The following is a 26,141-nucleotide window of genomic DNA, read 5'->3' on the forward strand; positions in this document are numbered from 1 at the left end:
ATATGGGAATTTGTGAGATATTTTAAACTGTCGCAGCAAAATATCGACATATACATATATATAAACGACGTTTTTTTTTTTTTTTTTAAATAAATTAAAAATAAGTGTAACCACTTATTATTATAAAAGCCATGAATGCAATAAAAATGTGAGCATTATGCACGACTTTATAATGTGTTTTTATTTTTTATTTTTTTTTTAGTAACGTTTACATTGCTAGTGATGTTAACGATCATTTCTAATTCAAGTTTCATATTCTAAAAACAAGCTTTTCCTTTGATGAATTTTAACATCTTTAATTACAAAAAGAAAATATTCTATTTTGTGATATCATTTTGAGTCGTGGAATTTTTAGATATATTTTTTTTTCCTTCGCACAAAAATGTTATTCTCATTGGAAAATAATAATAAAAAAAAAAAAACTTGTTTAGAATTTCTAATAGTTTTTCGCTTTTTGAAGAAAAAAAAAAGTTTTTTTTTATCCAGACACTTGAAACATAATCGGATTTTTAAATTCGGATTTTTATTTCTAGAAATATCCCACAAGAATTACAAAGGTCACTTACTTATGATTGGAATCAATAATGTGTCTGAATTTAGTATATGTATCTCTTATTACACAAAATTTTTCTTTTCTTATTCTTTCTTCCCTTTTTTTTCTGGTAATTCCTGTTTGACTCGATATAAAATTATATATATATTTATATATATATATATATATTGATTTATTTATATATATTTATATATATTTCAATAATTATTTTATTATTAATGTTATTAATATATCTTATTGTTCAATTAGATTTTAAACTAAAATTCTGTGGCAGTTGGCCTACTCGACATGTACTCCACTTAAATTCATTTATATATATTTATATATATTTTTTTATTTATATATAATAAAGTATTATTTTTATCTGTATCCTTTCTTTTAATTTTATAATAATAATCGTGGATAACAATATAATTAACTACCTCGTCAGTGATTGGTGCAGAGAATGTAGTATTGTTTCATCGTCCTGCTATCGAGCATTGCACAGAGTTAAAAATTCGTTACTGGAAAATTAATTGTTTTTATTCTATTGTGTCCGTGTAACGAAGACAAAGTGAAGTGCTTATAATTTTTTTTTTTTTTTCATTTAGAAAGAGATACAGTTGTCAGATTCATTATCAAAATAATATTAATTACCCTTCCTAGATTATAGGAATCTTTATTATTATTATTATTATTTTTTTTTTTTACTTAATATTGCAATCTATATTTTTCTAAGAGACACTTAAATATTTTTGATGTTATACTTTTCAAACAAGGTGACATACACTTTAAATTGAATATCAATGTGATTCCACAGAAAAAGTAGTACCTTAAAATCGAATTACTTGTTAATGTAATTCGAGAATTAACAGCCCCTTTATTTAAAAATCAGACCTGCATTCTGTCTTCTTTAAAAACAAAAAAGATTTCCGCGTAGTCTCAAAATTCTTTTCAAATGTCATTTTACGCGTACAACATTGAAAAGATTATTAAATAATTTTTTTGTCAGGAGAAAAACAGGCATAAAATTTCTATTTTTCTTTTTTTTTCCCTTTTATTTTTTTTTAAGAATTCGAGCAGTTTCAATCACGTTCAAAATTACATGTAAAGAAACTTTAGCTTGAATGTAAAAAAAATATATTCCAACCCATTAATAATTAAATATACATATATACGTATCCACTCATTAATAATTCAGTTTGATTTGAATTAAAGATATTATTTATTCTAAAATGCAATAAAATTATTATAAGATTAAAATAAAATGTGAATATTGAAATTTTATTATTCACAAAAAAAAAATTGACTAAACATTTATTTGCTACTAACCAGAGACGCGATGTGTTGCAGAAATTTCCTAAGAGAGAGAGAAAAAAAAACGGTAGTGTGTCTTGTAAAGTCAGTAGGTAACTGAAAAGTTGATATGATTATTAATTAATTAGTGCGAAAAAAAGTACCTACACGAATCAATGATTCTTTCAGGTACATGATACTTCGCTACCATTCGAGTATTAACTACAAATCATTCTATAAAATTAAACTATGTTAAATATGTTCTATGTTTCTTTCGTGTACTTATAAATGGCGATCGAAATATCCGAGACATTCATTTTTCAATGAAATATTGCTTATTAAAAATTATTATTTTCTTTAACCAAAGATTTTTATCAATCTTTTTTGCCCTTGCATTATTAAAAAAGACAGAACTAAATATATGCACTTTAAAGAAAAAAAGAAAAAAACACAAAAATATTATATATAATAACCAAACAAACATTAAACCCCTTAAAATTCTATACAAATCAGTTTCTTGTTATTTAATGATTTAGAAGAATATTTTAGGTACATTAATCTGAAAACTGCTTTAATAACCAAACATTGCAGTTTTTGTACAAATTAGTTGAAATAGATTAATGTGAACTTCTTTTTAAATTCACAAATTTGAGACCGTAATTTTTTTCAAAAATTTAAATATCATACGGTCAGTAAAATAAATTCACATTCTCTTTTAAGTAATAGAGCTGTGAAAAAAAATATGATATTTGCTTTTTTTTCTTTGCACAAAATATTATTTAGACCACAGCAGGAAAAAAAAAAGTTCCTTGGAGCTGTGCAATAACTTCATCTTTTTCACCATGCAAACATTTTCATTCATATTTTTATATCTGAGAAAAAAATCACTTGGATTCTCATCTATCTATAGAGCCTAAAGTTTTGTTTTACAATTATTTTTTGTAAAACTTCGTTGCAAAAATGCAGGACGAGGAAAAAAAATTATTTTTTTTTGTACTTTTTTGATGATCGCCTATTCATTGCCACACGTGAAACTTACAGCGTTTGCAAAATAAGACCTATCCCAAGAGACCCTTAAAGGATGATGGTACAATTATTTTTTTTTTTTTTGTACCATATTCAGAATTAGTTTAAATCTTTGAACGCTTAGTCTGACGAGATTTGGCAGTGCGACGTGGTTTTTTGCAACCATCGTTTGACGACTCATCTGAAGATGCTTTTCTTTTTGATATAACTGATATGGGCGCTTTTGGTGGTGCCATTTCTATTGGAGCAGTGCTTACTTGTGTTGCAGTTGTTGACGGTGAAATTGTATCTATTGGACTATCACCTTCTGGTATTGGTATAAAATCAAAACCCTCACCGAATGCTCCCTCAGGTAAAACACCTTGATTGGCAAGCGTTTGAAGATCGTCAATTGGCAGAGGAATAGATTGTCCACATCCTCCGCAAACTGGAATTGCTGGTGATCTTGAACGCCAATATTGTAGCTCTGTCTTGCATTTGTTTAATTCCTGCAGACATAATCGATTTAATATTTATGTATATTGTGTAAAAAATAGTCAATAAAACGTATTAAAAAAAAAGAGAGAGAAGAAAATTTGCAATAAATCAACTACCGAAATGGAATTTTGTTGATCCTCAACAACGTATTGCGGTAAAAACGAGAAAGTGTACCTTGGTAAATACCTGTAAGAGTGTACTAAATTTTCTGGATGTCTCTTCATTTTTCTTATCATTTTCATCCAAACGTGTTGCATATTCGACAATTTGCTTCTGTTGTTCAGCAATTTTCGTTTTACAATTTCGCAAATCTCTGCGCATTAATGTCAACTGACTATTGTACCTCTTCATGCCTTGTTTAATTTTACGAATTCGTTTTCGTAATACCATATTCGATTGTGGTGGAGCAACATTCGACTCCAAAATACCAGGTTCATCCGAAGAATGAACTGGCGATCCTTCTTCTCCGCTTCCTGATTTTCCTCCTACACTCAATGGTGCTGTGTCCAGGCACAAGAAAGGCTTATTTACAGTATTAGAGGCTAAAAAAAGGATAAATTATATTTAAAATTATAAAGAATTTAGAAAGACTCATTTTCCAAGGTATAACTTACAAGATAATGTTCCTGCAAAATCCAAAAAATCAGCTCCAAAATAAGGAATTTCTGGAAGAGTTGGTTCGATGCGTTCTTTAAAATATTCCATAGCCATGGTACTTAAATCGAACAATTCGTCAGTCACCTTATAAGGCCTGGCGAGTTTTGGAGTTACTTTTATATAATGAAGAATGCGATATACTTCGTCAAGAATCTAGAAAAAAAAAAAATATTTTTAATTTTTTATTAAAACAATGAAAAAAAATTGAGATTAAAAAATCATACTTCTCCGGGAAAAAAGCAGCAATGTTTTCGTTCGATATGTTTACCGAAACTCATTTGCAATAAAGTAAGTCGCATGTGCAAGGTTTCTATAATATCAGACTCGCAAGCCAAGGGATGATTTCGCCGTGCTGATTCCCTTCGAGGCATCTGTGCTTTGATCGCTTGAAAACGACTTAGCATTTGTGCTTGAAGTCGTTGAAAAGTTTTATTAAGTAATGAGCCACATTTGCGATCCATTTGATGGCATACCTATTGTAAAAAAAATTCATTTTTATTAAAAATACTAAATAAAAATTGAAAAAAAAATATTTTATAATACTTACAGGTCGTAAGCCAGCGATTGTATTGAAGCTCAAATAACTAAAAATTTTATCCTGAATCTCTTCAGGTAATTGTAAAATATTTATTTGACATGGAACTGGACATTCTACAACTTGTAGTCCAGTTGAAGTGCTCGGTTGTATATTTGTTGGTTGTTTGCGTGGTTGTACTTCTCCAACTGTATCGCAAACAGAACCACCAGCACTGCTTCCTCCCATATTACTTGATTGGCGTGTGGACACCATTTTTTTCTTTCTTCTAATAATCAGCTGTAAATATAAAAAATATAATTTACAAAAAAAAAAAACCAAATATTTAAATATCCATACTCTCTCTAGTTATTGTTTCAAATAAATAAAATAAAATTAATAATTAAATTGCCATTTAAAAAAAAAATTAATTAAATCTTTTTCTTTTATTAAAATATAGTTCAAAACTAAATTTGGATAGTATCAATATTAATCACACAATAAATAAATATAGGCAAAGCAATGAAAAAAGTACAAATAAGGAAAAATACAAGTACAAATGTGATTCAGTGAATTGATTAGTAGTCATAGGTATTTCTTGAATGTTATTAGAAAAGATGAAAAGGGACTTGCCTTGTGATTGAAAAAACACACGCGAAGAAATTAAATTTTTACGCAAGAAAAACATACAAGCTGTAATCGATGCGACCGTATTGCTGTTGACGTCGCGAGAGAATGATTTTTGTTGTTGGTGAAAAAATACAATTTTCAACTTTTTTTTTTTTTTTTTTTATCTAATAAACAAATAGATAATGAAAATAATTAAATTCAATTTCAATAAAACACGCGTCAAAAAAAAACAATGAAGGGTAAAATTTGAAAATCTTAATCCCTCATACCCAAATATATCACTGCATCTGCGTTAGTTTCAGCGACATTTTGACGATGCCCCTTCCCAAGTCCAACGCAACGCGATGGTTGCTTTCTCGTTTCTTTATTTTTTTTTTTTCGTTTTTCTCCAGCTTCCTTTTTCTTTTTCTATTCTTCACGTTATTTATTTCCTTCTTTTAATATTCACTTTTTTATTCCCTATACTAAATTTCAATTCTTTTTTTCTCAAATATGTTTACTTCAACCGCACTATTTTCTTACATTTTCACTCGGCAACAACAGAGCAACACAGGGAAATTTACTCGTCGACTATTGTACATTTATATATGTATACTTATACATATATGTATATTTACACTTGCACAAATGAGAATAGTATGAATGTATACAAAGATGGTGTAACCAAAGGGAACGGGAATTTTTGACCTATCCAACTTTAAAACCCTGTCACTTACCTATATGTTGCTGAGGTACTAATTTAGCTTTTTGCATCAGTTTCTTGACAGATGTATCTTTAATATTTGACACAAAAATATCCACTTGACAAAAAATGGTTATAAATAATACACTTTTACAAACTTTTAAACATCAAATGCAATTATTAGATGGGAAATTTTTTTTTGTCATTATATTATTAATAAAGAAAGACTAATGATTTGGAAAAAAAAGACAAAAAATGATTGAAGAGACAAGGAATTGAGGTTATAAAGAACTATATATGTTTAACGTTTAATGTGTTTAATGACAGTCAGTTGACGAGTTGACGTAAATATGCAACCTCTGTCGGTAAGTAGACAATGCACCTTTCAGTCGATAATTTACCTACTACTTATAAAATTTAAATAATTTGCGGGAAATTAAAATTTTTTTTTTTATGTATTTAATAATAATATATTTAAAATATAATTTAAAATAAAAATTACTTTTATGAGAATCAATGAACTTAGAGACAAAATTTTTTGCTTAGTAAATTATATACAAAATGTGATATAGAAATTGATATGATATGCAAAACCCATATATACCTAATAATTTTTCATACTATAATTTTAATAGAAAAGCTATAGAATTTTCTTTTGATACGTTTATGAAAGGTAAATGAATTTCATTAAATTATATTCTTTATACAAATGCTTTTTCTTAGAAGAACAATTTTATATTTTTCTGTATTAAACATTTTTGCGAGTACAAAAATTAAACAAAATAAATAATAATAAAATTATAACAATACATGAATAATATTAAATAATAATTTATTAAGTGTATAAAAATTAAATACATTTTCAGCGAGTTTTTTTTTTTTTTTTTTTTTTTTTAAAAAATCAATAATAATAATTAATTCGTCAGGTCACTAATAATAATTAATAAACAATTAAATTAATATAATAATTAAAATATATTATTCTTCACTCATTTGTCGTAAAACAGTGAAATAAGAAAGTCCAGTTTTTGCCACCTGATAAAAAATCAAATTAATAAAAAATTGTAATTTGAGTTTAATAATGAGGAAAAATTTATCGTGGAAGCAATTTTTGTATTTGTAAAATTTTATTGAAATATATTTTGAATTATTTCTATTTTTTTTTTTTTTTTTCGAATGTAATATTATATATTAAAAAATATTTTTACCGCAGTAAAAGTATTTAATGATAATGGAGTAAATTTTCCAACACTCAAAACGCAAGGACGATGCGATTTTAACATAAGAATATTAATAGCTTGACGAAAATGTTTTCCTTCACTATACCATTGTGATTTATAAATTGCATAAAGGACAGATTCACTTTCCAAAATTATTTGATGTGAGGACCAGGCAAAAAAATATAATTGAAGAAAACTGCCAATAAAATATTCAACGCTCAATATTGTTCGATTAAAAGAATTTCCCACGCCCTTAAAAAAAAGAAGAAGTAGATTTATTAATTTATTATTAATATAATAATTTTTTTTTTAATTATTATTAATATAATAATTTTTTTTTAATTATTATTAATATAAAATTTTTTTTTAAAATTATTAATAATTATTTAATAAAACATAAAATTATACACACCAAAATAATTTGAAATCCAGAAAAACAAATTTGCATCACCGAAGTAAAAACTTGTCCCAATACACAATATGAATAAAGATTTTCAATTCTTTCAATATATTTTATCAATAACTGATGAAATTGAATACAATTTTTTAATTTCTCATAACTATTATTGTTATTTAATTTGTGATTTTCATAATTATTTAATGAATTGCAGGTGTGTTGTAATTTTTTTTGTAAAATTTGAAATTGTCCCGCAGTAAATATGTTGATTAAGAAAAGAAAATTTGCAAATGTCGTACAACAAATGCATACGCTGAATGTGGAAATTGACTTTTATTCAATATTTTATTAATATTTTGATTTATTTGTTAATTTTAAGTAATTAAAAAATTTTTATTACTTAGCTAATTTATGGCAAAATTTAAAATTTTTATATTAGGGAAAAATACCTGTAAAATATAGATAATTTCATAAAAAGGAGTTTCCTTATATGGAATATTAAACCATAGATTAAAAGGTAAAATTCTTTCAGATATATTTCCTTTGTATTCTAGAAAAATAAATTTGTAAAAATTTTATAAAAATTTAAAGTTTAGTATATTTTTAATTTAATAAATACCCAGTATTGGCAAAGTCACGTAATGCCATGCAATTATTTGCAGTAAAATAGTAAGACCAAGGCAAGAAAAAATACAAATTTTATTACATTTTTTTAAAATAAACAAATCCTTATTATTGTATTTAATTTTCCAAAATGTTTCTTCTGTGTAAGAATTAAAATTCAATACTTCATTTCGTGAATAAACGAATGATAATAATTGTCCCAATGTTGAAAAAACAACACTTGCACAAGGAGCACAAAATGTAATAGCCTAAATAATTTTTTTTTTTTAATATTTATAAAATTTTTTTTGTTTTAAAAAAATACCTTTATATCACCCCAAGAATAATAGAGATCCATTCCCTCAATCATTGTTGCAAAAATCATTGTAAATAATGTGTAAAATAATATAAAATTTGAAAATAAAATTTGACTCTTATTTTTCGATGGCCACATGCCAATAAGTTGCATAAAAAATCGAATTAATTTTATTGAAATATAATTGTTGACAAGCATCTTGATTTAAAGTGTAGATCGAATCGAATTGAACTTAGATAGTATATATATATATATCAACTATATAATTATCTTTATACCAAAGACTAGCAATGATGAAGTAATGAATTTTTTATAAAGGGAAGAAAAGCAATTTTGCTACATAGTATCATATATAATATATGTACTTTTGGCTTTTACAATTTGTACCTTTGCGATTTTGTTCTTTGTCGCAAATACTATACTTTTTTTTTAAATATAACTTTCGATATTATAATACCTATATATTTAAATATATATTTAAATATCGAAAAGCATTCGCGTCACGTATTTTTTCAGTGTATGCAATATCGTACAGAATATTCGTGACTCACATAATATATTATGATTTGCGATGAAAAAAATTATATTCAATCGATGAAAGATTTTCGTTTTTAACTGTATATCATTCTTGTCTTATGTGTAGCTTTCGGGAAAAGCGAATTTATTTTTTAAAATAATTTTTTAAAAAAATAAATTTTTAATTTGCAAATAAATTTTTTTAGTACAAATTTTATTTTAAAAATTAGTACAATAAAATTTATTTACGATTCAAATACTCGATTTGACTATTATCAAATAAATATTTTAAATAATTTTTATTTAAATTGTATATTTGAACCAATAATTTCTCTGTTTGCAACAAATAACAAAATAATAATTGAAATATTTATTTGAAATAATAGTCGATTATTTGAATGAAATTTTTTTTGTATTAGAAAATTGAAGTATATCATTACGATAATGTTCCTGTTATACATTTTTTATGATATACATAATAGTAGGTTAAATTTTATAGAATCCTATATGAATATTTTATATGATCGATATTTGCGTCCTGCGATTTTTTTCATAATGACAGTCGCGATTTAACCACACACAGCGAATCTGGACAGAAGAGAATATAAAAATTTAATACTCAAAAACAATTAAAATAATTTTAATCTTTCTTATACATACCATTTATGTATTTTATAATTTGTATACAATGTGTGAAAGTATGTCACACATTCCTGATTCGATTTCCAATGATAACAGGATGCAGATAACTATAATTATTATTATTGTAAATATTATTCACGTTTCATACATTTTCTTACATATTAAAAAAAAGGTATGTATCAATTATTTAAACTTCACTATTTATTATATTCTTTAAAATATATAAAAAAGAAAAAAGTACGTTAACGATATTACCTTAAAAGTAAACACAGAGCAGAAGACAATTTTCAGTAGTAGAGTACAGTTTTGGTCAGACAACAGTTTCTAAATAAGTTTTTAATTAGGAAGAAGTGAATTGCAATGTAAATAAATTTCTAATATTTCGAAATTCTAATTTTGTATTTCAGTATAGTGAAAGTGATTCTTAAAACAATTTTTATATTAGTTTGTAATTTAAAAGCGTTTCTTTCTGCTTCCAGACAAGAATTTCATCAATTTTTATTTTTTGCAACATTTGCGTAAGTAATCAAATCAACTACATAATATTTTCTATCAGTCCATAATTCTCTAGTACATTGTTGTCTAAAATAAGAAAAATTTATTAAATTCAATCATAATAAATAAAATAATTTTTTTTTAAAAACTGCGTCGTTCCTAAAAAAATAATTGAACATCGGACGAGGTGGCCGAGTGGTTAAGGCGTTGGACTGCTAATCCAATGTGCTCTGCACGCGTGGGTTCGAATCCCATCCTCGTCGTATATTTTTTTTGTTTTAAACAAATTATTTCTTTATCACTATTTAAAAAATAATTAATTATTGTTAATATATTATTTTATTATTCATTTTATTAGGTATTTGCAATATTAACTCAACATTGCATGTAAATATTACCTGAACATTGCAATACTTTTTTTTTTTATATAAATAAATATTTTAATTTAATATTAAACAAATATTTGTTAAATATATCAAAGATTGAAATTGAGAAATATTAAACTTGATTTAGCAGTGATTTTTGATAATTAATTTTTCAAGAAGAAGTTATTAATATCTACTTTACCGACAACTTGCATATAAGTTTCGAAGTAACTGGATGTCATTATGTTGCATTCTAATAAGTGGCTTTATATGTCAGAGTTCCTGGATAAACAATAACAATTGTTTTATTCACTTGTATTTATAATCATGAATTTATCAACTTGCAGTGAAATAACTCCACTTTTAAGTAAGTACTTAAAAACTATATTTATTATTAATATAAAAATTAATTAAAGAATTATTTTTTGTATTTTTATCGACTTTTTTTTATTTTGGAAATAGAAGAATTATATTTGTATTAATAATGTAAATATTTATTCGTTTGAAACGAGTTTTTTTTCTAATTTTTTTATTTACTTTATCGATGATTGACATTTAGAGAACTGATAAATAATGAATTAACGATGATAATGACTATAAATTAAGTGAAGCGAATAATTTGAATTGAAGTAATTTTAACGTAAAGATAGTGCGCGAACAAAGGTAAATGAATCATTAATTTTTTTTTCAACAAAGATTCATATGTTATCTCAAATTCCTTCAAATTTATATAAATAATAGCAGTCGTGGCCGAGTGGTTAAGGCGTCTGACTAGAAATCAGATTCCCTCTGGGAGCGTAGGTTCGAGTCCTACCGACTGCGAAAATTTTTTATTTATTACAATTTCAAAAAATTAAATAGTACTCTGTATGAAAAAAAATTTATATTTTTTTTTAATTTTCTATTAAATACTAAATGTTTCACTAAAACGGAAAATTTATAAGAGAAACATATCGTTGTTCCAAATAAATATTCTTTTCTAATAATAGAAAAATAAATTTGTAATTTTGAAAAAGTCAATTTTTTTTTTATACTGATTTTAAAAAAAATGTATACAGTGTTAATTGCCTTGCGGTAAAAAATGAACTTATTAATTATTACAGAGCAAAAACCATATTATTTATTATCTCTTATAATTTATATGAAGAATGATTCCTTTTTTTTTATTATTATTATTATTATTATCACTCTCATGGATGAGTAAAAATAAAAGAAACCGCTACGGTCTCGTGACTACTCGTGACTGATAATTCCACAATATAATCCTCTTAAGCTTTGTGTATATGAATTAAATGTTTAACATCTAATGTTTATTTTAAAATTTAATTTAACCACAAAAATATCTCCTTTTTTTGGTGCAAAATTAAATTAATAATATTTTACAAAGAAATTAAAATGATTTTAATTTGTCAAAAAAAAAATTTATTCTTTTATTTCATATAAAATATATAGAAGAGAAGAACAAGGGGTTTATTTTATAAAATTTTATTTATTAAATCATTCAAGTGTAAAATTAACAAATATATTTTTTTTTTCTCTTTGTTTAATACATTTTTTGCAGACAAAAAAAAAAACGTATTACATCTTTTATCATTATATATACTAATATATAGTCGAATTATTAAAATAGAATATTTTAAAATATATATACATCTGTCTATATATGTTATCTTTGGTTATTTATACAATTTATTATCTAGTTTTTTATTTCTACTGTCACATTTTTGTCATAATACTATATAATATATCAATTTTTTTCAGTTTTTTAAATTGATGTATTAAAATGACATTAATTTTTCAACAGAACATTCAAAAATTAATATTATTTTTAACTGCGCACAATTTCAAAAACTTATTCACAAAATAATATAAACTAATTATAGTAATAATAATACTTATGATAATAATAATAATAATAATAATAATAATAAAAATAATAATAATAATATAAAAAAAGGAACAAAATTTAAAGAATACTTTTGTTTTCAAATAAGTTTATCGTAATGAAAAGTAAACTTTCCTTACTAGTTTTGATGCTATACATAGAAAATTAAAAGGCATTAAAATAATCTGCAACGCTTATTATTTTAAACCAATTTTGTTTATTTTAATCCATTAGGGTATTAAAATAAACAAAATTGGGATTAAAATAATAAGCGTTGCAGCTTATTTTAATGCCTTTTAATTTTCTGTGGAATCAATAAAATTTTAATTGTCTCAATCAAAATTTGTTTGACACAACCAAAATTTTGTTGATTCAACAAAAAAAAATTTGATTGCTTAAATACCACACAGAAAATTAAAAGGCATTAAAATAAGCTGCAACGGTTATTATTTTAATCCCAATTTTGCTTATTTTAATACCAAAATGGATTAAAATAAGCACTCTCTGAATCTGAATTAGTAAAAAAGTTTACTAATTTGAATTCGTAACTCACTTTTTGCTTCTCAATTAGTAATATTTTACTAATTATTAGTAACTTTTACTAACAATTAGTAAAAATTTACTAATTGTTAGTAAAAGTTATTTACTAATTTACTAATTGTTAGTAAAAGTTACTAATAATTAGTAAAATTTTACTAATTGAGAAGCAAAAAGTGAGTCACTAATTCAAATTAGTAAACTTTTTTACTAATTCAGATTTAGAGAGCAATATTGGATTAAAATAATAACACAGAAAATTAGTCTCTAAATCTGAATTAGTAAAAATGTTTACTAATTTAAATTAGTGACTCACTTTTTGCTTTAGAATTAGTTAAATTTTACTAATTATTAGTAAAAGTTACTAATAATTAGTTAAATTTGACTAATTATTAGTAAAAGTTACTAATAATTAGTTAAATTTTACTAATTGAGAAGAAAAAAGTGAGTTACTAATTTAAATTAGTAAACTTTTTTACTAATTCAGATTTAGAGAGTAAAAGGCATTAAAATAATCTGCAACGCTTATTTTAATGCCTTTTTAATTTTCTGTCTATAAAAAATCAACTTTTTAGTTTCATATTAAACAACTTTTAATTTTAATGCATTTTAATAATTAAATTCGACTTTCCTTTTGTTTTCAAATCGGAAGATTTTCTTTTATTTTGATTCTGAATCAAAAACAAAACATTTTTGTTTCTAAATATTGAAACAAAATAAAATTCGACTTCTGTTCATTGGAAATAATGACAATAGTAATATAGTAATTGATATCAGATTCATTTTGATCATTTTTTTTTTCATTAAAAAAAAAAAAAAACTTAAAATGAAAGTCATTTGTTTCTAATCTACTCAAGATTACAAAATAATTGTTTATAAATTAAAATCATAAAAAAATACAATAATATTTTTAAGAATTTTTCTTACTCTATGACAATATAAGTGATTGACTATTCAATTGCTTTTGTTTTTTTTCCCTAAATTACATTGTTTGGAATTAGCTGTTTTATTGAATTCATATAATTGTTGTAAATCAGGAAGACCTTGATGATGTATTTCACTTTTTTTAAATCCATTCTTTTTTGTCCAACGACCTGAGATAATATCAAATGCAGTAGGGAGATTTTTCTCACTGTTTTCAGAATTTGTGTTTTTAATAACAAGATTAGAATTATTTTGAGAAAAATTGGTTTCTTTTTTATCATCACTTTCTTCTTTTTTTAGTTCTTCTTTTTTTATTTCTTCTTTTTCTTCTTTCTTTTCTTCATCTTTTCTTTTTCCTATGTTTTCTTCTTTAATTTCTTCAATATCATCATCATCATAAATATCATCTTCATCATCATCATCAAATTCATTGTCATTATTATCAGCAAGAGGGTTAAATTCAATTTTTTTTGGCAAAGGCGATCTTGTTGAAAAACCTTTGGCTCTGTATCTTCTAACAGCGTGTTCAATTCCTTTATGTGGTCTATATTCAGTTCGATACTTTCTTCGTTTTCTTTTTTGATTTTCAGGACAGTCAATTTCAAGTGGCGCCGGTGATTTTAATAACCAATCTCTAGTATCCAAATTGTTTTCAGAATTTTTTGACTTTGAATCTGTAATTGATAAAACACAATTATCATTTGATGGAATAATTTTTTCTTGACAATTATTGTGATTATGTTTCTCGAGGTTTTTCTTCGATGTTCTTCTTGAAGAATTATTTATTGAAGGTGGTAATTTTTCTTCTTCTTCTTCTATAATTTTATTGTCTAAAAAATTAAGTGGATCTGCAAAATTCTGTTGAATTGGTAGGGTACCAATGTTTTTTGTATACTGCATTGCTCCGACTTCATAAAAATTTGAATTCTTTTCCTGTAGAAGATTTTCACTGTTACTGACAAATTTTGGATAATTTGTTGTATTATCAATAGTAGAAGATTTAATTGATGAGAAATTATTATCTTTTAAAAAATTTGTTGTCATAAATTCTCCATTATTGTTAGTTGGGAAAAAGGAATTATTTTTTAATTGATCTATTTTTGATGTTAAAAAGTCAGTTGTCGAGAATTTTGTACTATTACTATTATTGTTGGTATTTTTTGAGAATTTAGCGATATTATTTTGTGACATATTTTCAGGTGTATGCCAAGAACGAAAAAATTTAGGTTCAGAATGACTTTCAGGTAATTGTTGATTTAACATCTGATTATAAGGGGGAAAAAATTGTGAATCATTTGCAGGATAATTCATTGGATATGATTCGCCATTGATGAAATGCATATTTTTTCCAATTCTTTGATCATATTCGGAAATTCTTTTCATTTGTTCATAAATTCCTTTAGTTTCATATGGAATTTGTCCAGGAAATTGATAATGTTTGATGGATTTTTGAAAAGATTGATGATTTTCAGCCGATTGATTCGATTCATATGAAGATTGTTTGTTTTGTGGTGGTTTGTATTGAGGCATTTGATTTTGAGGTGAAATTTGATTATACATTGAATTTGGAATATATGTTTGTTTTTGAAATGGCACATGATTTTGTATTTGTTGATTTTGAATTGGAAATCGTTGATTTTGAAAGTGTATCTGATTATTGGTTTGATTATAATCATCAATTAATCGAGGAAAATTTTGAAGTTCACTTTCAGATTGATCGTAAAATTGAGGATAATTTTGATAGTATTGTAAATGTTTAACATAATCTGTATATGATTGGGAATATTTATAAATATGATCGGAATAATCAGGTAGCGATTGTAAATAAGGATTGTTTGGTTGTGGTCCATATTGAGATCTGATATTAACAGACTGTTGTCCTAAGTGTTCGGAATATTGTGGGGGACTTTTTAAAGATGCAGAAAGTTGAGAAAACTTTGGTAATTGTTGAGAATAATCTGGATAAGAATGTTGTTGTTGAGAAAAATTAGAAATTTGCGTATTGGAAAATTCGTGTGAACTAGGAAGAAGTTGAGAAAAACCAGGGGATTGAGAAACTAGAGATGAACCAGAAGATTTGGAACTAGATGGTTGTTGAATAAATTGAGAAGATTGTTGGGAAGAATTAAGAGGAGGAATAAATCCAGTGGATTGTTGAGTAAATTCATTTTGTTGAGATAGGACAGAATATCCCTTTGTTTGTGAAAAATTCTCAGGTCTAATTTGTGAATATGGTGATAAGGTTTGATGTTGCGATGGTAGATCAACTCGAGGATGTTTACTATTTAATGTTGGTTTTGGGTTAGAAGTATTATTTTTCCTCTTGGGAGCCTTTTTCTCATTGTTGAAAGGTTGCTTTTTCTTATCAGAATTCTTTGAACCAAGAGGTCTTCCTCGACGCTTTTTAGGTGGAGCTTCCAATAAATCCAGTAATATTTGTAAATCCCCTTGTTCATTTGGCGTTGAATTTTGTTGAAGATTCCTGTCACTGGATGACGTTGAAGATTTAAATAAATTGGCTTGAGATGTTTCTACATTGGTACTTCTTTCATTGCAGGAATTCGATGTATTTACAAAAGAATTAATACTGTAATTCAGTGGCTGATAATTAAGATTATCTATATTTTTGTTTTCATCACTGTATGAAGTAGGTGGCAACAAGAAATCATTTTCAAATGAAAGTGAATCTTGTTGTTCTTTTTGTTGAACCGGCTCCTGGTACATATCCATAAATATTTCATTTTCTTGATAAGAAGAATTGTTCAACTTCTGCATTTGTTCTTTCAAATCAAATGTGGTAATATTTTCCTAATTAAAACAATAAATTCAATTTAATAATGAAATTGTCAAAATAGTGTAACATTCTTTTTATAGAAAAAATTTGTAACATTTAATTACCTTGGGATGTTGACTTATTTCCTGAGAGTAATTTAGACAATTGTCACTAAAAGATAGTGAAGTTTGATTTTCAGATGTCTGGAAATTGTTCTCGTAGCCCATAATCCCTTTGTCCGTAAGTCCTCTTAAATGCGATCTTGAAACTTGGTTACTTAACGAATTAAGATTAGGAGATGAGACAACTGCACTGTGCGATCCCACGATAGCCTCAGATGCTAATGCCGGAGAACCAAAGTTATCTTTTCTTTCGTTATTATATTGTATGTGTTTCGATTCGTTTGTATTTAAAGGTGTTTCAGCGAAACGTGCACCATTCTCGTCGTACAGAACCATAGCTAAAATTATAGAATAATTATAAGACGGTATACTAAAATTAGTTATAAATTTTTATATAAACTGATAATAAATATATATTTCAGCACTTTATTGATTTTAATTTGCGAATGCGCAAATGTAAAAAATAAATATAAATATACTGGGTCGAAACATTTATTTTTTTAAAAGAAATTCTGCAAGTATTTTTTATAATTAATTAATTTCAAAAAAAATAATCAATTTGATTTTAATTTAAAATAAAGATTTGTCAATTTAAATTAAATTTTTAAATGAAATTAAATATTGTCATTTTAATTAATTATAAAATTAAGTCAATTTTAATTAAGACACCATATATAGAGCTCATGGCTGTTTAGTATGTTTAGTCTTCAATGTGTCAGAAGTGTTATTCATTTCATATTTTATGGCTTTCAATGGTTGGGACTGCGTAATATATATTCCTAGAAAGGTATACATATATAATTTTCATTATAGAGAAAAATGTTATCGTCTTCTTTAACATGATGCTCAAAATGTAATTTCTATTTTTTTTTTCAATTTCTTTCGAAACAAAATTAATATAAATAAAAAAGATCTGAAAAAAATTGTTTACAAAATAAAACTTGATTTTCAAAAAAGAATCATTTTTAAAAATTACAAGATTTATTATAACATTGTCTTTAGATAACAATTTTTTGAAAAAAAAATTTTTTAATTATTCCTTCAGATGAAATTTTTTCTGCATGCGCAATATTCTTAATCTGCATTTTTTTATCTATCATCGTCTCATGTTTCATGCGCATGATGTACCTTTCTGCAAAAAATCTGATATGCTCGAATATTTAAAAATTACTATTATAAATGTTATCTTTATTGTTATTTAATTATAATATATATTTACAATATATTATTTTTAAAAAGTATCCCTTTTTTACAAGGATATAAAAAGAAAATTTTAAAATTATAATTTGCCAACAATATGAAAGATAATTGATAATTTTATTGCAGAATAAAGAAAACGTGATTTGTTTTATTTTTAAAAACGATTAATAATATAAAAAGGAGTAGCAATTTGCGAAAATTATATTATTTTATAAATTTTTTATGATAAAAAATATTGTCTATATGAAAGAAATGTTATACTTACTCTCAACATTAAGAATCAACAATTAAACCAGTATCACAATAATTAACACTTTTTGGCTATTGTAAAACAAATGATTTTGTTTTTTTAAAAAAAATTAAAATTTGTAAAACACATTTTCACTAATTTTTATTTTTTTAAAAAAAAGAAAGAAATCACAAAATTCTTTAAAAATATTTTGAAATGCTTTTGAAAGCTGCTACGACGACGTCTCGAGGACCGATCTTAATCTCTCGAGATCTACCATGAAACTGATCCTGCTGCTTCTAAACATTCTTACCCATGAGATGGTTACTTTCAAGGGTACCCTCATAGACTATACAACCAACCCTGACCACATGGCTCTGAAGAGAATTGTAAAAAGAAAATTTCTAGGAAAATATATCTTCAAACCCAAAAATTGTGACCATCGATTGAAAAATTTAAAAGGGCGTAACTCTATATATGAAGAACAAAAGTGTCGTTATAAATTCTCCAGTTTTATAATAGGGGGGTCTTTTTCAGGTCCGTAGTAAGAAGTGAAGCTTTCATCGACCAACTATTAGGAGATGAATGTTATATAACAGAAAGAGAGAGAAAAAAACAGAATAAGGGTTACGTGTGAGGACTTGAGAGTCTTAACCCGAATTTCTTATTTTTCGGTAACATTTTTTTTTAATATAATCACTGACAATAAGCACTTAATTACATATTATTTTAAATGTTTTTATTCAATTATTATTTCAAATTGAATATATAGAAAATAATTAAAATAATGCAATTATTAAGAAACAATTTGTTTTTAAGGAAACTACAATTAATTATTTGTCAGAAAATAAAAGGCAATTTTGTGCTCCAAATTTGCATGAATTTTGAAAAATGAGAGAAAGCAGAATGGTCCTTTTTCAATAGACCCTTTATATTTATGCTCGTATTTATGTTTAAAATGACACACACTGTTGTATTTAAAATCTTTAGAAACGAAAACCACTTTACAAAAGTTGAAAGACTAGCGTTGAAATATCAATGACAGACTCGAACGTGTTTCAAAAAGCTTTAAGTTGAAAGTAATTATTATCAAGTTGCATTGGTTCCAATAACACACAATTTTTTTTCTTATTTTTATTTCAAAATCAGAAAAAGAGAAAATTTTTTTAATAACAATATTATTATTTTTAATAAATTATAATTTAAAATAATTTGTTGTTGATTTTTAGACAAGAAAAATCTGTCTTTTTTGAAATCAACTTGATGATACTCTTGTAATTGTTTTTACCTGCTACTATATTACTGCTAGAAACTTTTCAATATACCTAAGAAAGCTCAGGTAACCTAATTTAACTGAACTTATTATTGAACTTATTATTCCAAGAAACTGAATGCTGATAATCCTAAAATAACAATTTGTATATAATACTTTAGTTATTATATCTTTAGACATTAAATGAAGTTTTATGAAAGAAAATATTATATAAAATATTTGTTCGTGAGTCCCCTGATCTGCAAAGGACAACCGAACAAAAGAACAACGTAATTTTCGAAATTTTCAAAAATAGTTGAAAAATTTTCCAATTCATATAATTGAAATAAATTTTCAATTTTTTACCCTCGATTTGAACTTTTATTTTTAATAAAGGAAAAAGTAGCTTTACGTTTCATTTGCAGAAAAAGCACTCAACTATTTTAAAACAAATTCTTTATTGTCGAACTGTAAAAAAGTTTCCTTCACTTTCCAAGTGTTGAATAAAAAGAATACTATATTGTTGTAAATGGAGAAAATTTATCATATTATGATGCATAAAAAATGCTGTAAACATTTTATTTGATTTTTGTATACGTATATATATAAACATCGTATATTTATTTAGAAAAAAGAATGCAAAACTAAGATATCTTTATACGTTACAGATGAGCTTTCTTAAAAGTCAAAAATCTTTCTTAAAAGATGTTTTTCTTCTATTTTTTTATTATAAAAATTAAAAAAAAAGAGAATTAAATTAATATTTCGGAAAATTTCCTTCTATTATTAATATTTCACGAATATATAGAATGAAAAAAAAAAATTACAGAAACTAAAAAAATTTTATTATTCGTCTTTAAAAATAATTTTATGTGTACAAAAACCAACTGCTCAACAGATGCTGGTGTAGGTAAAAAGTCGCCACTTTATGGCACCATAAAATCGAAAATACCTTTTCAAATGCCTGCATCTATTATCAAGTTGAGGTTCGAAATAGGAGATACTTTTTTTTAGATACGGACAAATTTTCTCTTAAGGAAGATTGGAAATACCTTATTTTTTTTCTAAAAGACAAATAATTTAACTTGAAATCATGAACATATTTATTCGGTTCATATAGTTTGAAAATTGAGCCATAAGTGGGGATAATGGGAAAGAAAGAGAGAATAGGGAAATATCTCTCTTAGATTCATTGCCCCCACTCTTGAGGTTTTAGCCTTGCCGAACCACGGAACAATGGGAGGAAAGTATTTTTTTCTGAAAAATGTCCTTTTCTGATTTTAAATTTTCAAAGTTAATTTCTTTTTAATGATTTCTTTTTTTTTATTTAATTTAAAGTAAGGCGAAATTCAAAAAAAATATTTTCGACTTCATTAATTTTTCAAAATTGAATTTTTATCTCTGAGATTGTATATATACACGAATCTCGCTGTAGATAATTTAACATTATCAGTTTTGGTTTATTTCTGTTATCGAATTAGTAGGAAATTAACTTTCGTTGAGAAAAGTCGAGTCGTTAATCGCTCACGAACTCTATTATATAGTGTACATCTATCAAAAATAAAGTGACTTTAAAAGTATATAAATTAAAATTTGTATAAAAAAAAAAAAAAATTAGCTCTGAGGATTATGGGCGTTAAAAATAATACAATTTTCATCAAATAATTTTGATTTTGAAGCTTCTTTGTAAGTTATATTATTTATATTTTTTTCCTGATTTCATTGTTCATACTGAAAATTTTTTATTATTACCGAAAAAAATTTACTTGTTTGTAAACAGAAATAAATATTAATTTTTGGTAGATAATTTTTATAAAATATAATATTTAAATCACAAAAAATTAAAAGGCATTAAAATAAGTTACAACGCTTATTATTTTAATGCCTTTTAATTTTCTGTGATAGTATTAGTTCAATGTACAGTAAATATGTAAATTTCTCTTTTACTAAAATATAATTGACATCTGTAGTCTTCATTTCATCATCAGACCAAAATTTACATTTTCAATATAAAAATGAGATATATTTTTTATTTTTATAAAATTCTTTTGTAATTATTAAATATTTATATATAATTTCAATCGATAAGAAAATTTTTTTTTTGGAAATTTCAGAATCTTAAAAAATGTTAACCTAATCATATTTATAATAATGATTTTAACATTAAAAATTTATTGAAAAATTATAATTAAATATTGACAAATATTCTGTTCAGGAAGAGAAATGAAAACATCCTCACGTTGTGACGTGAAAGATGTCCTTCGAAGAAGGATACCAATTATTGCATGGCTTCCCAATTATTCCATCAATAAATTCCTTCAGGACAGTCTCGCAGGATTTACTGTTGGTCTGACAGTTATTCCTCAAGGAATCGCATACGCCATAGTTGCGGGTTTACCTGCTCAGGTGTGTATTTTCAATATCGATGAATATTTTGTTTTTTTTTTTCAATATTAATATTTGTCATTATGAGAATATTTAGCCATTTTATTTAGAAGAGAAATTAATTATAATTAACTTAATATTAAATTATTAAGTGTTATTAATTAAAACTTTTTCGGAGTTAAATTTTAGCTGACTTTTTGCCAGTAAATAAATAATGAAAATTAAATTAAATATATGAAACGTTTCAGTATGGACTGTATAGCAGTTTTATGGGGTGTTTCATTTATCTATTTTTTGGAAGCAGTAAGGATATTACTGTAGGACCAACTGCAATAATGGCTCTTCTTTCTTTTCCATACGTAAAGGCAATGGGACCGGATATTGCTGTATGTAACTAATTAATAAATTTTTAAAAGAATATCAAATCAAATGGGACGCATGATTATGTTCTAAAAATCATTATTCATAATTTAAATTTTATCGAATTTTATTTGTCCTAATTAGTTTTGAGCCGAATTTTTATTTGTTCGAATTAGTATTTTGCATAATTTTCATCAATCCGATTTTCTATATTGCAGAATTTTTATATAACCGAAAATTCACTCCATAGAATTTTTATTTCTTCGAATTTTTATTTGTCAGAATTTTTATTTGCTCGAATTTTCATTTAACATAATAGGCATTTTAAAGAATTTTTATTGGGTAGAATTTCATTGAATAGAATTTTCATTCAGATGAATTTTCATTTGTTCGAATTATTATTTGATATAATTTCCATATAATCGATTTTTCATACTACAGAATTTTTACTTAACCGAAAAATCATTTAATAAAATTTCTAATTGATAGAATTTTCATTTGTCCGAATTTTTAAATGTCCGAACAAACAATCGACAGAAAGATTTCGGCGCAATTTTTAAAATAAACCAATCAAAAATTATCCATAAAATTGTGATTGGTTGATTTTCAAAATTGCGCCGAAATCTTTCTGTCGATTGTTTGTTCGGCCATTTAAAAATTCGGACAAATGAAAATTCTATCAATTAGAAATTCTATTAAATGATTTTTCGATTAAGTAAAAATTCTGTAGTATGAAAAATCGATTATATGGAAATTATATCAAATAATAATTCGAACAAATGAAAATTCATCTGAATGAAAATTCTATTCAATGAAATTCTACCCAATAAAAATTCTTTAAAATGCCTATTATGTTAAATGAAAATTCGAGCAAATAAAAATTCTGACAAATAAAAATTCGAAGAAATAAAAATTCTGTGGAGTGAATTTTCGGTTATATAAAAATTCTGCAATATAGAAAATCGGATTGATGAAAATTATGCAAAATACTAATTCGAACAAATAAAAATTCGGCTCAAAACTAATTAGGACAAATAAAATTCGATAAAATTTAAATTATGACTAATGATTTTTAGAACATAATCATGCGTCCCAAATCAATAATAATTTTTCAATTCCAAACTATGGATTTTATCCAAAAATTATATCTTTCACAAAAAGTTATAAGGTATTAAAATAAACTGCAACGCTTATTATTTTAATCCAATTTTGCTTATTTTAATACCAAAATGGATTAAAATAAGCAAAATTGGATTAAAATAATAAGTGTTGCAGCTTATTTTAATGCATTTTAATTTTCTGTGAAAAATTTTTTTTTTTGGTTAATAAAAAATAGTAAAATAAAAAATGTTGATATTCAAAAATTATTTATATGTTTCTTAGGTTCTTCTATGTTTTTTAACTGGTTGTGTAATAACACTAATGGGTATTTTTCATTTGGGATTTCTTGTCGATTTCATTAGTATGCCAGTAATTTGTGGATTTACAAATGCAGCAGCAGTAATAATTGGTTTCTCACAAGTTGGCACACTTTTTGGTCTAAGTGGAAGAAGTGATTCCGTCTACGATGCTATGATGAAATTAATAAATAATTTTTTAGAAATAAAATTGTGGGATACAATTTTAGGAGTCTTGTGTATTATAGCGCTATTTTGTCTAAAGGTAAACCTTTTTTTTTATTTGCCTCTTAAAATTAAAAGATGAAAGAAATTTATCAAAAAATGATAAGAATTAATTAATAGGGAGATAGGAAAAAAGTTCATTTTTTCGGACAGTGCATTCTTTTTTTTTTGTAAATCATTCTAACTCAGCAGTAATTAATGATTACTGTCAGCATAAAAAAAAAAAATTGCTGTTTCATTGTGACAAAAGAAAAATATGTTTGCAATTTAATTGATCAAATCGATCGTGAATTTGATTTAGCAGATAAAATCATTGTTGTATAATTAGTTATTAAATTAAAATTTATTTTAATTATTATTAATTAATTATTAATTAAAATTTATTAAATTAAAATAATATTGTTTTTTTTTTTAAGAATTTACCGGGAAAAAAATTTGGCTCACCATTTGAAAAGACATTGTGGCTTTTAAGTTTGAGTCGAAATGCCATAGTTGTGATAACAGGGACAATTTTAGCTTATTCATTTTCATTGAGCGATCAACCGATACCATTTAAAATAACTGGAAATATAACAGAGGGCCTGCCACCATTTTCATCACCACCATTTTCAACAATTTACAATAATAAAACCTATTCATTTTTGGATATGACAACTAAACTTGGCAGTAGTATTGCTTCAGTGCCATTTATTGCAATTTTGGAAAGTATTGCCATTGCAAAAGCGTTTGGTAAGATTAATTTTTGTAAAAAGAATTTTTGGGAAAATTATTTCGAAATTTTGAATTTTTTTTTTTTTTTTTTTGCAGCTAAAGGCAGATCTTTGGATGCAACACAAGAAATGATTGCACTGGGTCTTTGTAATATTATGGGTAGTTTTGTAAAATCGATGCCTGTAACTGGAAGTTTTACGAGGACAGCTGTTAATTTTACCTCAGGTGTAAAGACACCTATGGGTGGAATAGTCACTGGATGTGTGGTTCTTCTTGCTTGTGGTTTATTAACGTCAGCTTTTAAATTCATACCAAAAGCCACATTAGCTGCAATTATAATTGTCGCTATGTACAATATGTTGGAATTTAACATATTCTCCGTTCTATGGAAGACAAAGAGTAAAAAAAAAAATATTTTGATACTAAAATCTATATAAAAAATTCCCAATCAATCACAATCAAACCAGAAAGAGAATTTTCATAAAAAATTAATTTTTCTTTTCTCACAGAGATAGACATAATTCCATTGACGGTCACATTGGTGTGCTCTTTGATATTTGGTCCTGAATATGGAATGCTGGCTGGAATCACGATAAATTTAATGTTACTGCTTTATTTTACCGCAAGGCCAGGATTAATTATTGAGGAGAGAACAGTTGACGACGGTTTAATCATTCTTTTTGTATCGCCAAAGCAATCATTGAGCTTTCCAGCTGCTGAATATTTGAGAGAGCAAGTCATGTCTTGGTGAGTTAATTTTAGTTCGTTTGGATATTTTTTTTTTTTCTTTTTAAATTGTCTCCTTCTTTTAATAAAAATTTCAAAACAATTTTTTTTTTTCGGTTAACATTATTTTTATCGTAAGAAAAAGAGAGATTGAATATAAATAAATTTTTTTTAGGTGTGATGGAAGACAAGAAACAATTCCTGTTGTTTTGGATGGTAGAAATGTAACTCGTATTGATACGACAGTAGCAAAAAATTTAACATTATTAAATATGGATTTAGAAGCGAGGAGGCAAAAACTTATTTTATGGAAATGGTGCGATGAGGCGAAAAAAACATTGACATGCTACGATTCAGAAACAGCCAGCCTCTTTAGGTCCTGTACTCTATCACAAATATTTTCAGGTAAAATGACTAAATTTTAACTCTCATAAAAATCCCCCCGATAATAATGGGAATATAAAAGTAGGTTTTGAACTTTTAGTTTTGAACCCTTACATTTTTATTACTACATTGATTTACGTTTTTATAACTTTTCATATCCGAACCCAAAAAAAGGCCCACTAGAAAAAATTTTTAGTCCTTTATTAGTTTTACAATATTTATCTATTTTGAAAAATGGAAAAACCCTAAATGGAAAAAACCTAAAGTCAATAAAAAAAAAGGATTATAATAATTATAATCATGTTTAAAAGTCATGCAAACAAATGATTTTTGTTTTGTTTTCAGAAGACAACAACACGATTCTTCCTGATAGAGTTGACGTTATAATATAATAATAATTGAAAATTATTTTCTCAATTGCATGTAAATATTATTCGTTAAAAGATATTTTTATTTGTTAAAATATCGCTGTTTTCTTGTATTATATATAAAATATCATTAAATATTTTTTTAAATATATTTATTAAATTTTTACAAAAATATGAGAATTATTAATTTTGAAGCTTTTTTATTTTTTATCATTTATAATTAAATTATAATTAATTGAAGGAAAAGAAAAATAGAATTTTCACCGATTTGGCAAATCTGTTTTATTAATAGTTG

The 26,141-nt window shown here is 25.1% G+C and overlaps 4 protein-coding genes, 1 long non-coding RNA gene and 2 other non-coding genes across 13 annotated transcripts; 3 read left to right on the top strand and 4 right to left on the bottom strand.

Moving 5' to 3' along the window:
* Positions 1 to 1,587: 1,587 nt before the first annotated feature.
* On the bottom strand, positions 1,588 to 6,142 carry LOC127291070 (F-box only protein 28). Of its 4 annotated transcripts, none has more exons than XM_051319985.1 (6): positions 5,849 to 6,142; positions 4,536 to 4,802; positions 4,213 to 4,461; positions 3,946 to 4,141; positions 3,506 to 3,873; positions 1,588 to 3,342 (listed from the first exon to the last, which is right to left on the bottom strand). In XM_051319985.1, the coding sequence occupies exons 2-6, from the start codon at positions 4,776 to 4,778 to the stop codon at positions 2,959 to 2,961; spliced, it is 1,440 nt and encodes a 479-aa protein (XP_051175942.1). In that variant the 5' UTR covers positions 4,779 to 4,802; positions 5,849 to 6,142; the 3' UTR covers positions 1,588 to 2,958. The 4 variants fall into 4 exon arrangements, with proteins under 4 accessions (XP_051175942.1, XP_051175941.1, XP_051175944.1 ...); XM_051319984.1 differs by lacking the exon at positions 5,849 to 6,142 and adding an exon at positions 5,402 to 5,789; XM_051319987.1 differs by lacking the exon at positions 5,849 to 6,142 and adding an exon at positions 5,402 to 5,780 and having other exon boundaries at positions 3,518 to 3,873.
* Positions 6,143 to 6,734: 592 nt separating this feature from the next.
* Positions 6,735 to 9,050, bottom strand: LOC127291072 (odorant receptor 13a-like). Its single transcript, XM_051319988.1, has 6 exons — positions 8,360 to 9,050; positions 8,051 to 8,303; positions 7,881 to 7,981; positions 7,447 to 7,761; positions 7,023 to 7,286; positions 6,735 to 6,849 (listed from the first exon to the last, which is right to left on the bottom strand). Exons 1-6 carry the CDS (start codon positions 8,546 to 8,548, stop codon positions 6,793 to 6,795), a joined length of 1,179 nt encoding a protein of 392 aa, XP_051175945.1. The 5' UTR covers positions 8,549 to 9,050; the 3' UTR covers positions 6,735 to 6,792.
* A 153-nt stretch (positions 9,051 to 9,203) lies between these two features.
* LOC127291075 (uncharacterized) lies at positions 9,204 to 9,898 on the bottom strand. Its single transcript, XR_007844531.1, has 3 exons — positions 9,764 to 9,898; positions 9,527 to 9,615; positions 9,204 to 9,454 (listed from the first exon to the last, which is right to left on the bottom strand). It is a non-coding gene; the product is annotated as an uncharacterized LOC127291075 (long non-coding RNA).
* A 109-nt stretch (positions 9,899 to 10,007) lies between these two features.
* Positions 10,008 to 26,026, top strand: LOC127291074 (sodium-independent sulfate anion transporter-like). Of its 4 annotated transcripts, none has more exons than XM_051319994.1 (9): positions 10,008 to 10,026; positions 21,506 to 21,696; positions 21,924 to 22,061; positions 23,419 to 23,697; positions 24,074 to 24,386; positions 24,465 to 24,767; positions 24,878 to 25,115; positions 25,270 to 25,499; positions 25,824 to 26,026. In XM_051319994.1, exons 2-9 carry the CDS (start codon positions 21,514 to 21,516, stop codon positions 25,868 to 25,870), a joined length of 1,731 nt encoding a protein of 576 aa, XP_051175951.1. In that variant the 5' UTR covers positions 10,008 to 10,026; positions 21,506 to 21,513; the 3' UTR covers positions 25,871 to 26,026. The 4 variants fall into 4 exon arrangements, with proteins under 4 accessions (XP_051175951.1, XP_051175948.1, XP_051175949.1 ...); XM_051319991.1 differs by lacking the exon at positions 10,008 to 10,026 and adding an exon at positions 10,575 to 10,735; XM_051319992.1 differs by lacking the exon at positions 10,008 to 10,026 and adding an exon at positions 10,575 to 10,735 and having other exon boundaries at positions 25,827 to 26,026.
* Positions 10,185 to 10,266, top strand: Trnas-gcu (transfer RNA serine (anticodon GCU)). The gene has a single exon. It is a non-coding gene; the product is annotated as a tRNA-Ser (tRNA).
* Trnas-aga (transfer RNA serine (anticodon AGA)) lies at positions 11,109 to 11,190 on the top strand. Its single transcript has one exon. It is a non-coding gene; the product is annotated as a tRNA-Ser (tRNA).
* On the bottom strand, positions 13,708 to 18,620 carry LOC127291073 (uncharacterized protein DDB_G0283357-like). The gene is made up of 3 exons (XM_051319990.1): positions 18,075 to 18,620; positions 16,613 to 16,947; positions 13,708 to 16,522 (listed from the first exon to the last, which is right to left on the bottom strand). The coding sequence occupies exons 2-3, from the start codon at positions 16,943 to 16,945 to the stop codon at positions 13,745 to 13,747; spliced, it is 3,111 nt and encodes a 1,036-aa protein (XP_051175947.1). The 5' UTR covers positions 16,946 to 16,947; positions 18,075 to 18,620; the 3' UTR covers positions 13,708 to 13,744.
* Positions 26,027 to 26,141: the final 115 nt, after the last annotated feature.

Source organism: Leptopilina boulardi, unplaced genomic scaffold, assembly GCF_019393585.1.
Source record: "Leptopilina boulardi isolate dan_hultmark-lab unplaced genomic scaffold, ZJU_Lbou_2.1 LbouV2_123, whole genome shotgun sequence".
Taxonomy (NCBI): Eukaryota; Metazoa; Arthropoda; class Insecta; order Hymenoptera; family Figitidae; genus Leptopilina; species Leptopilina boulardi.

Excerpts from the sequence above, each read along its gene's own strand:
- LOC127291074 (XM_051319991.1), top strand. The coding sequence starts at position 10,696 with ATGAATTTATCAACTTGCAGTGAAATAACTCCACTTTTAA. Across the intron at positions 24,768-24,877 it reads CGTTCTATGGAAGACAAAGA|AGATAGACATAATTCCATTG; the intron begins GTAAAAAAAAAA and ends CTTTTCTCACAG. Across the intron at positions 25,116-25,269 it reads AGAGAGCAAGTCATGTCTTG|GTGTGATGGAAGACAAGAAA; the intron begins GTGAGTTAATTT and ends AATTTTTTTTAG.
- LOC127291072 (XM_051319988.1), bottom strand. The coding sequence starts at position 8,548 with ATGCTTGTCAACAATTATATTTCAATAAAATTAATTCGATTTTTTATG. Across the intron at positions 7,982-8,050 it reads CGTGACTTTGCCAATACTGG|AATACAAAGGAAATATATCT; the intron begins GTATTTATTAAA and ends TTATTTTTCTAG. Across the intron at positions 7,287-7,446 it reads CTGGATTTCAAATTATTTTG|GGCGTGGGAAATTCTTTTAA; the intron begins GTGTGTATAATT and ends CTTTTTTTTAAG.
- LOC127291073 (XM_051319990.1), bottom strand. The coding sequence starts at position 16,945 with ATGGTTCTGTACGACGAGAATGGTGCACGTTTCGCTGAAACACCTTTA. Across the intron at positions 16,523-16,612 it reads AAATAAGTCAACATCCCAAG|GAAAATATTACCACATTTGA; the intron begins GTAATTAAATGT and ends TGTTTTAATTAG.
- LOC127291070 (XM_051319985.1), bottom strand. The coding sequence starts at position 4,778 with ATGGTGTCCACACGCCAATCAAGTAATATGGGAGGAAGCAGTGCTGGT. Across the intron at positions 4,462-4,535 it reads CAATCGCTGGCTTACGACCT|GTATGCCATCAAATGGATCG; the intron begins GTAAGTATTATA and ends TTTTTACAATAG. Across the intron at positions 3,343-3,505 it reads TCTTACAGGTATTTACCAAG|GAATTAAACAAATGCAAGAC; the intron begins GTACACTTTCTC and ends TTATGTCTGCAG.